General features: G+C 42.0%; 1 protein-coding gene across 4 annotated transcripts in view; it reads right to left on the bottom strand.

Annotated features, from left to right (window-relative positions):
- The window catches only part of aff2 (AF4/FMR2 family, member 2), a 287482-nt gene that overhangs the window by 96760 nt on the left and 176178 nt on the right, over positions 1-14544 (bottom strand). For 2 of the 4 annotated variants that reach the window (XM_072663099.1, XM_072663100.1), the window contains exons 6-8: positions 12419-12455; positions 10846-10932; positions 9773-9827 (exon numbers count right to left, since the gene is read on the bottom strand). In XM_072663099.1, coding sequence (XP_072519200.1) covers positions 9773-9827; positions 10846-10932; positions 12419-12455 — 179 coding nt within the window. The remainder of the gene's footprint in view (positions 1-9772; positions 9828-10845; positions 10933-12418; positions 12456-14544) is intronic. The other 2 variants (XM_072663101.1, XM_072663102.1) reach the window with 1 other exon arrangement.

Genomic DNA, 14544 nt, shown 5'->3' with positions numbered 1-14544 from the left:
AGCTGACAGCAGCATGTCTCCATCTCTTCCTCTGTACCTGAGGGTCCCTGAGGAGACGCTATCTGGCAAAAGCCATAGCGGTGGCTGTGAGGAAACAGCCAGGCTTTAAATAGGCATTAGAGCCCAGCCCCTTCACCCCATGGTGTCAATCACGGAGAGGAACACGGAAATGCACTTGGACTTGTGTGGCCGTAAACAAACACACTGTGGTTTTCTTTTTTTTTCCTTTTTTTTCTTGGGTGACGAGCGCCTCACTCTCTCACACATACACACACACACACACACACACAGCATACACGCAGCACACAATGCCTAACCAGTGATGCCCCGAGATCAGCCCTGCTCCAGATCTGTCAACATTGCCCTTGTCTGCACAGCAGCTCAAGAGATACAGGATCTTCTGCTGTGTTTGTTGCTGCCATACTCGCTCCTAATGTAAAAGTGTGTATGTGTGTGTGTGTGTGTGTGTGTGTGTGTTTTTTTGGGGGGGGGTGGCTATGCGTGTCAGTTTAATCAAAAGCACAGCTAAGTCTTTTCAGCCAGGCCTTTATATGAGGAGCTAAACCTTTTCCTGCTTAGCAGACATCAAGAAGGGTTCTCTTTGTGATGAAGAACCACCTTTAGGTTCTTGTAACACTTACAGAACATCTCTAAACCTCTAAAAGGTTCCCTCCCAGTTAAAGGTGACACCAGTAAGTCCATCAAAATTCAGCTCCAGCATATTAATTACCAATGCCCAAGCTTTGGTCACTGTTTGGGTCCAAGCTAAAAACCACTTAGGAGCCTTAAAAGGCAGCTGATGGCAGTCCTTCAGAGATCTCCTGCAGTCTTGATTTGGCTGTGCTAGTAGCGGTCACTTCAGTCCGGCAGCGGGTTCATGGGGGAAGCCGCACAGATAAAACACAGCTAATAGACCAGGGTGGAAAAAGCCTACAGATCAGTGGGTAAGAGCAGTCAGAGGACTCCCCCAACACCCCCCCCCCTCCGCCCCTGCCGCCCCGTCTGTTGCCCAGGGGAAAGTTTGATTAAAGAGCCCCTGACGGACGGCTGCTCCGGAGGCTGCCTCCACCTCCAGCCGGCCCCGTCAGTCCATCCTCACACAACCCCTGCCTCCATCCACTGGTTTATTTAGATTGGCCCCGAGCCATTTCCGACTCAGCTTCAGAGTCCACTGGAGTGTCACGTCAAGAGTCTGCGCTAACGTTCGGGATGAAAAAAAGCCCTCTCCCCTACACATACACTCTCACACACACACACACACACACACACACATCCGCTACCCGGGCTCTTCCCTTCTCCATCTCTGTGAGAGCCAGGGTTTGGTTGTCTGTATTTATCTTCACAGCCGAGGCGATGTCGGGGTGTTTTAAGATTTCTGCCTAACAGGGATAAAACAAGTGCTTCGCTATGCCATGAATTCAAATACGGGGCTGGACATGAAAAGGACGAGGGAAAGAGGAAAAAGAGAGGAAAGCGAAAGAAGAAGAACTCCTTAGGATACATATATTTCTTGGTCTTCTCTGAAAAGAAGACAAGCTCTTTAAATAAAGCTAATTTTAGAGAACAGTTTAGCACAAGATCAAGACCACACTATCTCCCTCCTCCTGCTTCTTTATGACACTCTTTGACAGATTCCTAAAACTCAGTGCTAATGGAAAATGTGCCATACCAGGGGTCATGATGCAGACGTCATGGTTCGCACTAAGAACACACAGTATGGGGTGAGCTACAGGTACAGTGGACCATGACTGATGAACCAGGTTTTTTACAAGGAGCCAGTGGGCCATAGGCTCTCTATTCTTATTACTGCAGCTACATTCTGACTTTCTTTCATTTCATTCCATCTCATAAAATCATGTCCAAAAGTTTGTGGACACCCCTTCTAATGAATGCATTCAGCTACTTTAAGCTGTACTCGTTTCTGACATAGATGTGCAAATACATACAACCAACACACAGCTTCAGTTAAGCACTGCCAATATAATAGGACTCTCTGGAGTAGATAAACATGGACCTATTGGCACCATGTCTAATGCCAGGCGTGGGCTATAGGGGTATAAAGCCCCCCCAAGCATTGAGCTGTGAAGCAGTGGAAGAACTGTGTTCTCCAGTACTTTGGGGGATACTATTCGCCTTCAGAGGCCAGCCCTGTCTAGTCCTGTCTGGAATGATGAGCTCCATTTTTGAATGGTAAGAGTTCAACTATGGAACTACACTGATGCTTGAGGAGAAGAGCCCTGAGCTTGCTTTTGCGGCCTTTCTTCCTTTTGTTCTTTTTGTAAACTGCTTGTATGTCATCTTTGGTTGTCATGGTGCTGGCAGGAATCTTAATCCAGCGAGCGCAGGGTCAGTGCGGGCTGTCAGCTGCTGCTTCTGAGGCCGCGACCGACCGGAGACTCGCTCAGCATCATTAGAGACCAGAAACGCACCGGGCCTGACTGAAGACCACATATTTTTGTTCCCACGTCTGAGGAATAGAACAAAAACACACTGCTGCTGCTGCTGCTGCTGCGCTCAGCCCAGGCCAATAATTATCCCTAATGAATCCTGGGCTGATGGCTCTTTGATTTGATTTCGCAGTGTAGATGGAGTGTAATGTATATGCACAGTGATCGGTTGGCTGGTTGAAGCGGCTATGCTTTTTGTTTTTGAACAGATATCACAGCACTGCTGGTCTGCAGCTAAGAGGATCATACATTAAATAAAGTGTATCCAAATGTTTGACTGGTGCTGTAGACATATAAATGCTTCTAGATGTCTAAGTACAGCACTGCGAAAGAGTCAGCAATCATTTGATTTGTTTCATTTCCAAGTAAAATGCTCAAAAACGTTCAAAAAAAAAAGAAAGAAATTTAACTATGAGGAAATGGGAGTCCTAACAACTGGGAAAGACCTGCTAGAACATGTAATACTGCCCCATTACAAAAATCCACAGTCTGTCCGTCCTTCCACTGTGAGAAGACTTCAGACTCAACATTGTGGAGCCGATCAAGAAGCTCCTACTAAGAAAAGCAGAATGATGGTCATCTCTAGAGTCCAGACCTCAACCTTATTCAATGTGTTTGGGATGGCTTGGATGGGGAGAAGCAGAAAATGCTCCTAAACAGCTAAGACTGAACTTTGGAGGTGTAGAAAGATCTCCCCTAGGATTTCTTTCTTCAGAAGAACTGAGCGTGGGTCTGCAGAGAAGAATGGAAGCTGTAATACAGATAAATGGGGATTCGGGTTGTTGAGGCTTCTGTGTTGTTTCCTGTTAAATACATGCTTTCTGCTTTTCCACCGATTCTCAAAAATGAATAGCTTGCACTTACTGGAAATTCAATAACTGAAGGTGTTCTCTGACTGTCAAACATTACGGTACTGTATATAAACACAGGACTAAACACAGTGCTTATCAAGGACTTGGGATAATAAGGCCATCCCATTCGGCCTTTATGTGCAGTGGCGTTAAACACAACAATTCAGTTTGCTTGTAACAGACTCTGACGTTGCTTCAGTTGAGAGATAAATACAGATAAGCAAGTCTTGCTTTATATGTCCAAATGTTTATGGACACCACTTCTAATAAAGGCATTCAGCTACTTAAAGTTGAACCCATTGCTCTCACAGATGCGCAAATTGACACACATAGCTTTCTAGCTACTGTAGAGAAATACTGCTAATAGAAGAATCAGACTCTCTGTAGCAGATAAAGATGAAGCTATTGGCACCATGATGCCTAATGCCAGGCGTGTGCTAGAGGGGTTTAAGCCCCCAGCATTGAGCTGTGAAGCAGTGGAAGAACTGTGTTCTCCAATACTTTTGGTATGAATTGGAGATTTGGGGATGAGGTAGAGTGGTGATCTGCCAACATCCTGACCTCACTAACACTCTTTTAGCTGAATGCAATCAAATCCTCACAGCTATGCTCTTAAATATAGTAAAGTATAGACAGGAAAAACTCTTTTTAATACCCTCGATTTCAGAAGAAGCAATGAATGAAGAGGTGTCTGAAAACTTTTGTCCAATGAGAGATTTTGGGGGATTGCTTTGGTGAATTGATCCATTAGGAAAATACCTCTGGTTCCTGGTTACTGGCTTGAGTGTATGGTTCAGGGCCTTAAAGAATCAATCATTAAAAGGTTCTTTAGGGGGCCTGAAGTGTTTTCTTCTATGGCCTCGTTGTTCTTAAGAGTCTTGGAGACATTTGTGCTAATATGTTAACAGCACATAGAGTCATACAGCCAACATAATAATGATACACTGTGGACGTACTGCATTTGACTTCATATGCATATGAATGTGCTGGCCGAGAAAGGCAGGACTGGCTCGTGGCTGTGAGTGGCCGCAGCAGAGCGTTTTCTTCGCACCTTCTCTCTCGTTGTGGCACTTGAGTGTGACTAATGTCGGGTTTGGAGTAAATTACAGTGCTGATCACCGGCGCTCACGAGGAGGTTAGAGAACGGCCGATCCGCTGGGGAAAAGTGCCATTTTATGACTTCCCACCACGGTAAACTTCAAATTAATGCCCCTGTACCCTTCGCCTAATGGACTATTGTGGCTCAAGAGGGACAGATTGAAGCGCTAAAGGTTTATACAATGGCACATTGAAATCCTCCACATTGGACTTAAAGTGTCCGCGGGATGCTCAGAGGAAAATGACTCCACTGACAGCTGACGGGACGGACCTGCGAGGGAGACAGCGACAATTATCTAATGGAGTGGGAAACGGTGAATCGAGCTATTTTGCCCGGTTTTAAACAACACATATGTCCATGGGCCATAAACTCATCTCATTCAGAAGTGCTTCCAAATCCACTGAAGGTAATAAGGGTTATGAAAGTTGCTGTGAGGAAGTGCAGAATAAATAGAAATGACAGAGATGCACTGGGCCGATACTGAAAAAGCAATGCTCTAGAAGAACCTTGTCTGATTTAGTAAAGAACCATTTTTCTAGAAGAGATGTAAATTGGTCACCTAAGACCAATTATGGGCTCTTTTCTGGGAGGGGTTCATTATCAATGGTTTGCTTCACATAGAAGAATTCCATTCGAACCAACAGTGCAATTTCGAACAAAATGGCAGGACCTAGGTTAGTCTGTATATTGCTGTTCATTGTTTTCCATGGATGCAAATACTGAAGCACTGAAGAACAGCGATTTCTGGAGACATGGCAAACACCTGCAAACAAGGAGCCTTTTTCATTGGAAAAGGTTTTTTAGCCAAGCAGACGATAAGTTGAAGCAGTCACAACCCCACACACGGCACCGGGAGCGGATAGCTTCCACTTGCTTGCCAATAAAACAGGAAAGATAGGAAATACGAACCTACTGGCACCTTGCCTAATGCCAGTTGTGGGCTAGAGGGGTATAAAGCCCCCCATTAGCATTGGGCTACAGAGCAGTGGAAGTGTGTTCTCTAGAATGATGGATGGTGCTCCATCTAATACTTTTGGGATGAGTTAGGAATCATCCAACATCCTGATCTCACTAACACTCTTGTTGCTCAATACAATCAAATCCTCACAGCAATGCTCCAAATGCTCTTGTAGAAAGCTTTCTTTCCTGGACAGTAGAGACAGTTACTCCAACAAACTTTTTTTAAACCCTTGATTTCAGGTAAAACAATGAATGAGCAGTTGTCCATACAGCCTATTATGTTTAGTCAATTCTCATCAATTTATTTTCAGATACAAAGAACCTTTAAAATCCGTTGCTGACACACTCACTCACTCAAAGTAAAGATTCTCCACAAGGGGGTGCTATTAGTACTCAAATAGCTTTTGGTGCTTTACATCAGTAACACTGTGTGTGTTTTAAGTAAGTGTATGCCCACATTAAAATAATTCTGCTATCTAATGAATGCTATCTATCTAATGATTAACAATAATAATTGAGTGAGTCTGGATTCGTGCAGTTCTATATACATGAAAATATAGATAAGTGATAAGTGATGGTACAGTATATAAAAATGGTCCCTTAAAAAAGAAAATAACTTTTCAATGGATAGTATTTCAAAGAGCCATTTTTGTAAATGAGTTGCATGAGCCTGAAGAGCCTTTTTGAAATTTTACAATTTTTGAAACCCTTAAATGGTTCTATATTTTTTTAGAATAACCTATTAAATGAAAAACATCTAGGAATCCTTGTTTTTAAGAGAGTAACTGAATAAGAATAATAACAACAGCAACAACGACCTCATGCGGGTGGATATCTATGTTTGAATGATCTTATAAACAATCCTACAGCAAGCAATTTAATCTCTTTGAAGGTAGTGTGTGCAATTTCCCATAGTTCCCCCATCCTGCTAAAAGATTAAAGACATATCACAAAGAAACACTGCATCCTCAGTCAGCTTAAAGACCCAACTTTGATCATAACCTACTGTTGTCTTCCTTGCTTTTTCTTACGACAGAGCTTTCCTTGATATCCTTGTTAGTGTAATCTTGGGTTCCCCACCTTTAGATATCTGTGTTTCTCTGAATTCAATTCATTTACCTTTAGAAAAAAACACAAGTCTACAACTGCTCTGAAACAGAAACAGCTTTGTTATGAAAAGGCTGTTTAACAAGAAAGCTGAAATGCAAAGGCTGATAATAAGGCAGGTCATAGCTCTGCTTCCCTCATACAGACAACTGAATTCATTAAGTTCTGAAAGGTGAAAACTAGCCCTGTATCAGTTGGTTGTTCTGTGATGCTAGCTACATATGGGGGGTAGGACTATTGGAGTACTATTTGGGACCACTAACCATTAGTGTTGCTAGAAAAGTTTTGAAGTCTTTATAATTTCTTTGTGTTTCTAATCAGCATCATCTAATCTAATCTAATGTGAACATTAACTGTAGGTGGGTCACGCAACAAGACAATGACCCTAAGCACACAGTAGATTAATGGTTAAAGCAGGAGAAATTCAACTTTTTGGAATGGCCAGTCCAGACTCTTAACCTGACAGAACAGTTGTGGCAGTTCATCTCCAACATCAGCTGAAGCAGTTAGGAAGAATGGGCCAGAATTTCTCCAACTTGCCGTGCAAGATTGATAACCTGTTACTGGAAATATCTGGAAATATCTGAAATCGTCTGGTAGCAAACATGACTGTGAGTCTAGTTTCTATTTAATAGTGAATATGGACACTAATTGGAGCTGCCTGATGATGTTGCATTATGGGATAATATACATGCTTGCAATGGTTGCTTCGTGTCTTTGGGTGAGGCCTAGTTAGTGAATTGGAATTGGGCAAAATTGGGGAAAAAAAAAATAAAAGACATTTTATTGGACAGATGAATCGATTATTAAAATAGCAGTTATTTGCAGCTATACTCTGAACTTTGGCAATGCACTAATGCACCCCAGCCATGCAATTAAATGCAAAAAGCTGTCCAAGCAGCAAGGCAGCCCTTCAATGCAAAGAGAACAGTGGCATTTGTTTCTGCATACACTGCACATTTAGTGTTTGCAGTAATGGGGAGGGAGGGGTTGAGAGGAGGACATGACTTGACCCACAGTCAATGCGCTCGGCTGTGGCAGACAAAGTCGGTATTGACAGAAATGCTCTTGCCCTAGGGCAGCCTCGTTCTAAATATTTGGACTGGTTAAATCATTTAAGACTTCCCTCGAATAACTGGCATGTAATTGAGGGGAACAAAAGCCGAGTCATCTTGCCTTCAGCGGGCGGAAAGAAAAAACAACACAAAAAGCTGAGGGACCAGTGGCGAGCAGAAGTTCAAACGGACGGATGGAGCTCTGCAAACGCTGACGACAAAAGCTCTGTGTCAGCCTTTGGCCTCACAGTAAAGAGCCATGTTTCTGAGTCCACCGTCAGATCGCCAGATAATGGCTTTTCTGAGCTGTCGGCTGCAGACGCTAAACAATGCAGCGTTCTTCTACACTGCTGGCACTTCTACCCACCCCCCTTCCTTCGCACCCTCGTGAGAAGATATCTCTTCTGCTGAGCTGATAGATACATTAAGCTCAGATTCAATTTGTCTGGATCTGTCACATCTGTTTAGTCGGTCAGATTTTGGCTGGCGCTTGCTGGGCCTTGCATTAGCATGCTAAGACTTGCGTGGCACATGGTGCTTGCGACAGAAACGTGGCAAACGGCTGTTTTCTTCCAATTTTCACAGAATATGTTCACACTTACTTTGAAAGGCTATGTAGAGAGAATGTGTTTTGTATCATTAACAGGTTCGCAGAAAACAGGAACAGCCAAGAAATACTGAGAAAGATAAAATCAGACTGACCTGGACCCTGAGGCACACAGTCATTTTCATTTAATGGACATCAGGATCTGGTAACTAAGAGCAGTACAGGCATGCACGCTAATTGCCTAAACCTTATATCTTATGCTTTATACAATGACTCATGTTATAGGCAGGAGGCGGGTGAATGTGGAGGGACTCTACATCCAGCATGAGAATCTCATCCCAACTGTTAAGCATGGGGGTGGCAGCATCACGGTTTAGGGCTGCCTTCTTATGCCTTGGGCCTAAGAAGGCCTGCTATTACTGATGTTCCTGATTAACTGTGAAACATTTACAGACCATATAAAAGGAGGAGGCAGTTTACAGGTTGAAACATGAATGGGGATGCTCACAAACTATTGGCTCACTACCATAATTGGATAATAGCTTATAACACTGCTAACACATGACTAGAAGTTGCTACCTGACAGGAGAAGAACATTTAAACATTAATATTTAAGGTATCCCGCTTAAATATTAGGCAAGCCATGTCCACTCCATCCCCTTAGTCCTATTCAAGAAACCTTTATTTCTAACCTGTTGAACCCTAGGTTCATCACCCTGTCTTTAACCGTAATACAAATACTCCTGTTTTAACTACAGTTATATATTTGGTGGTGTCCCACAGGGTTCTATTTTAGGGTCTTTGAAACTGATGTTGATTATGAAAGTACTGCAGTTATGGGTAGGGTAAAGAACTAAAGTGTGGGCCTATGTACAGGGTTTAATGAGTTTGTAGACTAATCAAATGCTAATGCTAATGCTAATGAATTTGATTTTTTTTCATATTTTCTAACTATTTCTAGCTCAGACAGCGCTGAGGGTTTTTAATATTTGTCATGACACTGAGTCATGTGATACTACACTTGGTATTGACATCAAAATCAAATGTCGGGCATCTATCTTAATGTAGCCTCCCATTGTTTTGAAGCAGCTTTGCGCACTCATGTATTATCTGAAGTGGCTTCACAAAAAGCCACCTGGGACACTTTTCCACAAAGACTGAAGAAGATACGTAAATGAATTCATACATAGGCTTTGATTTATCATGTTTAAGATCATCAAAAACAAACATGTAATCAGGTGTGTCTGTCTGAACTATGGACTGCTTGTTTATACTGTGGGAACACAGCCATGGATTAAAATAGCTTGACATACATGTACAGTCCACTCTTCCACATAGCTGTTCCACAGGCCCCTCCACATGCAAAGCCACTAGAAACACATCTATCTATCTAGCGAAGGGTTTCAAAGTGAAGCCTAGGGAGGAGTTGTAACCTTCATGGTCACACAAGTCCTTTGCAAAATCATTGTACGTATGTAATACATGCATGTACTGCTGAAACCCTGGCTGGTTTGTGCCTGCGGTGAAGTGAACCAGTGGCAGCTGCAGTGTTTGTTTGTGGAGACGGTTCTCTCAGCTGGGAATGGAGTGCGCTCCTCTAGGGGACTTGTTTTGCAAGGGAACAAAGCTCAGACTCTGCCTTGCTCTCTCTGTCTCTCCGTCTCCCTGGGGCACCTTCTCAAATAATTAATCAAATGAATACTCACGACTTCTGTGGCACCGGCTTGGTCGCGGGCTTGTTACCAGGAACATTACAGCGCTCTGCCAAAAGAATGCACATGTAAATGTCAGGGAGCGGGTTTTTGATTAAGCGCCGGCCAAGAGGCGGACGAAAATCAGCTTGGCATGGGGGGCGCGACGTGTCACGAGACATTCTGCCTCTTTCTTTTTCTGCCTCTTACAGTTTGGAGAAATTAAAACGGCTTGTGTGTGCTGCTGTTTGACAGGGCTAATAATGTTTGACAGAGGAAACACAAAGAGAAGAGCTGTCTCCAATTTAGGATATGTGAATAAAAAATAATGATCTAGCATCAGACAACAAGGGAGTACAGAACTTAATTGAGCAGAATCATAGAAAAATGACATTTCCACATATTTCACATATGGGTTTGTAGGCCTAGTTGGCTCTAGGGATGTCCCAGTCAGGTTATTTTGGCCCCCAGATCCAATCCGAGGTTCTTAATGCTGAGTATCAGCCGATACCTATCTGATCTAACCTTAGTGTTTATATAAATATTACATCCCCACAGTTTAGATCAGTTGAGCTGCTGATTAATCCCTTAGTTTTTAGTATCAGTTTCTATGCTGAGACATTCTGGACTGATTGATTTAGTTTAGCTGAGACTTTTCTTAAAATTACTGTTTTATAGTGTTTCATATCTTATAATCCAGTCTGACTCTCCTCCCTGATCAATCCGCTCCCAGCACTGCAGTCTAATCACTTCCTCTGTGTGTGTCTGTGTGTGTAGTGGGCTCATATCTGTTGTTGTGGGTCTACTGGTGTGTAATAACTGGTTTATAGTGGGTGAATTTGCTGTGTGTGATTCTATAGTTTCTATATAGATTCTATAGCATGTGTGTTAGCATTAGCGTTAGCCTCCACTTAGTTCTGAATGCGCTCTTCAGTGCTAGTTTTTAAACAGAGAAAGGTGTGCGGTTCTCCCGCTGGTAAAACAGAGCGCTTCAGTGAGACTTTTACAAAGGGTCAGATATTATGGTCTGTTTTCATGTTGCACTGTAAAATAGATCCACACAGCAGAACCTCAACTCCTTTATTTACCTTCAGAGAATGTCCGCACTGCTGCAGCCGGCTGGGCAATAATGTCCGTTAATGGCGCCTTGAGGACACCAGATGGCGCTCTGAACACTGTGGTTAAAACAAAGACTGGGAATTGGATTGGGATTAAAATAGCCGATACCTGACCCATTCAAATATGCCTCGGATTGGGACACCCCTAGTCTGCTGAAATGTACTGTTTTGTGATGTCATGCAAACAACGTATCTGAATATGGTCGCTGTCACAGAAAAATCATGTATCTCCATTTTTTCAGTTTTTCGCTCTTTGGCATGATGTGAGTCTGGCAGTTGTTCTTTATATTGTGTATTTTTTTCTACTGAAAGTTAAAAAGGCTTTTTCCTACTCCTGTTACGTTGCCAGGTTAAAGATACAAGGTTTTTGTGCGACAGCAACGCTATACTGCATAGCTGCGTTCCAAAGCCTAGGCTGCAGCTGAGGTAAGCTGCAGGTAGCCTATGATCACACAAATGGAACAAGCAAACCAGGCAGTGTGGTGATGTCACCGGAAAGGTCCCACCTCGACATCTGTCTAACGATGAAGCTTGATGCTTTTTGACAAATCTGTGACTACCTTGATTTCCTAAACTTTGGAACAGCCTTCTATGACGTAGAGGCTGAGAAATGCAGCCTACCTCAGCTGCAGCCTAGGCTTTGGAACACAGCTTATGCGTCTATTCGGCCTACAGTAGTTCAGCCTAAAGTTATAAGCATTGTTTTAAAGAATTGCAGCTGTTTTTTATAAATATGACAAACATTATATGTGGATGTTCATGGTAAAACATACAGTACTCTGCAAAAGTTGTAGGCACCTGTAAAAATATCTTATCTTATCTGTTCATTTCTTTAGTAAAACACTAATATTGGAATAAACACCAATATCATTCATTGAAAAAGTGGCGTTTTTTATCACTGTCTTCATTAAAACATCCCCAAAGTTCTCCTAATGGAGTTTAGTATTATCTAGAGTTCTTATCTCATCAACACCTGGTTTAGTAGATCAGTGCTTAATGATGGTAAATCAGGTGAGCTGCTGCTGATGGGATTGAACACATTCACACACTGAAGAAACCTGGACTCAAGCTTTGTTCTTCAGACTAGCTCAAAATATCTCCACTACTTTCTTCAAAATAAGAAATTCTTAATACTTTGTACTGTATGTATGTTTACCTGCATCTGTTCTAATTGGATTTGGAGTTTCTACAGTAACAACTCTCTTATTTCTGAGAGGAATGCCTTTAAATATTTTGCTTTAGGTGCCTCAAACGTCTGCACAGTACTGTATAATCATATAAAATATTGCATATGGGCCCTTTAATGACAGTTTTTTATTCTCCAGCATCCAATGCACTGAACAAAGCACAAAACACATGCATACTACACTCAGTCAAATAGAAACCAGAGCTACAAATATCTATAACAGTGCTTGTAAAAAATATGTACAAATAAGTAAACAATAAACAAACCCAATAAACAAACCACTCCACATTTAGCAGACAGATAGACGGAGCTCTGGAATCTGGTACTAATGTAGTGTAAATGCCAGAGTCTACTCACTTTGTCCATTGTACCCTGCTGTTACGTGCTGGGGTTCCTGTGGAGAGAGAGTAAAAGAAAATTATAAGCTTCGTTCAATGAAGCTAAGGTACGTTTAATGCACATGAAAGAGCTATGGATGGGCAATACTTCTGCTGATGGCTTTAATTGATTTTACACTAATACAATTAGAAGCATCACACAAATCACACTTCAGTGAGAGAGCCGAGGAGAGAAGACTACGCTGGTAGATAGCACCATTAAATCAGGATTTATAGAGTCAGCTTATTATTAGCCATGTCACCCGGGTCAACTTATGCCAGTCAGACCATGTCCTATTAAGAGGCAAATAACAGGGGCTTTAGCACTGAGAATGAAGCACCATGGGATTTGAGTGGAACTTGAGAACACACACACACACATACAGTATCTATAGACACACACACACACACAGAGGGGATGACATCTTGAAGGCACAGGCACTAAGAAAATTGTGACAATTTGCAACAGAATGATTGGTTTTAATAGGCACACTGTTTCACAGTGGCTTATTATCCCTAAACCCTGTAGGTTAGCTCTCAGGGGGAGGAGTTGGGAGAGATTTTAAATATTTCTAATAATGTGTCACACTGGTAGGAGACAAGCCCGGGCAAGAAAATGATAACAGCAATTATCAAAATAAAGAAAAATCCAACATCAGCACAGAAGGTGGAGATGTGTACTTGCTAGAAGAGAAGAAGTCTAGCCATTCACTCACTACCCCAGCAGGCCACCAACATCAACAGACACTGCTACCTGGTGAAATGTAGGCCAGGATGTCAGCTGACCAAATTCTCAATTGGACGTAGAATAGTGACGATTCTGTTGGTTTTAAGCTGTGATGTTAAGTAACCAACATCCAAACGTCTTCCAAATGTCACGTCATACTGATGTATAATACCAACATTTGGTTCTGAGGTACGATGACCCAAATCTAACTTCTGCTAAATGTCATAATCCTAACCTTAAGACAATGTGACAGTGTAACATTTCTAGATGTTGATATGTTGTTGGTTTTTAGCCGTGGTGTAAAGCAACCAAAATTCAACGTCTGTCTAACGTTGGAGCTCAATGCCAACCCAGTGTTGGTTTTTGATAAATGGGGCTTTGATTTTCAAGTAAAATTTGACGTTTATCTAACGTCAATGTCAAGACAATGTTGTTTTTGGATGAATATGTGGCTTTGACAACCAGTCAAAATTGAACGTCTGTCTAATGTTGGAGATCGATGTCAACCCAATGTTGTTTTGTGATGAATCTATGACTGATTTTCAACCCAAAAATTAAATGTTTGTACAATGCTGGGTTTATACTAAAATTCAACATCTGTCTAACATTGGAGCCTGATGTCAAGCCAATGTTGTTTTTGGACAAATATGTGGCTTTGACAACCAATCAAAATTCAACGTCTGTCTAACGTTGCAGCTCAGTGTCAACCCAATGATGTTTTGTGATGAATCTGTGACTTTGATTTCCAACCAAAATTCAACGTCTGTCTAATGTTGCAGCTTAATGTCAACCCAATGTTGTTTTTCAATGGATCTATGACTTTGATTTTCAACCAAAATTCAACGTCTGTCTAACGTTGCAGTTTATGTCAACCCAATGTTGGTTTTTGATGGATCTATGACTTTGATTTTCAACCAAAATGTAAAGTCTGTGCAATGTTGGTTTTGACATCAACCTGATTTTAATTTTATACTAAAATTCAACGTCTGTCTGACGTTAAAAGTCCAACATCCTCAGTCTGGTTGGTGCCAGCTGTCACCTATTTCAGGTAAACCTCAGTGTATTAGAGAAGCAAGAGGAGACTGTGGCAAATAAATACATAAATAAATAAATGAATAAATAAATAATCAGAAGTAACCTTTTTTTGTTAAGCCAATCAACCCCATTTCCATCACACTCTAATGCAGCTCCAACTCCATTCATATACCACTGTCTGATACACATTTTGGCCACACTGCAAAACCCTACTGTCCCATTAACAGCACAATTACTGTTGTACTACTTTACTACAATTGTGCTGCTCAAACCAGGGCAGGCCAAGCATAGCGTATGGAAGGTCTAAGCAGCAATAGATTCCACTCAGACTCAGAGAAGTCGAC

This window comes from Salminus brasiliensis, chromosome 19, assembly GCF_030463535.1.
Source record: "Salminus brasiliensis chromosome 19, fSalBra1.hap2, whole genome shotgun sequence".
Taxonomy (NCBI): domain Eukaryota; kingdom Metazoa; phylum Chordata; class Actinopteri; order Characiformes; family Bryconidae; genus Salminus; species Salminus brasiliensis.
This window is presented reverse-complemented; position numbering and strand designations above follow the sequence as displayed.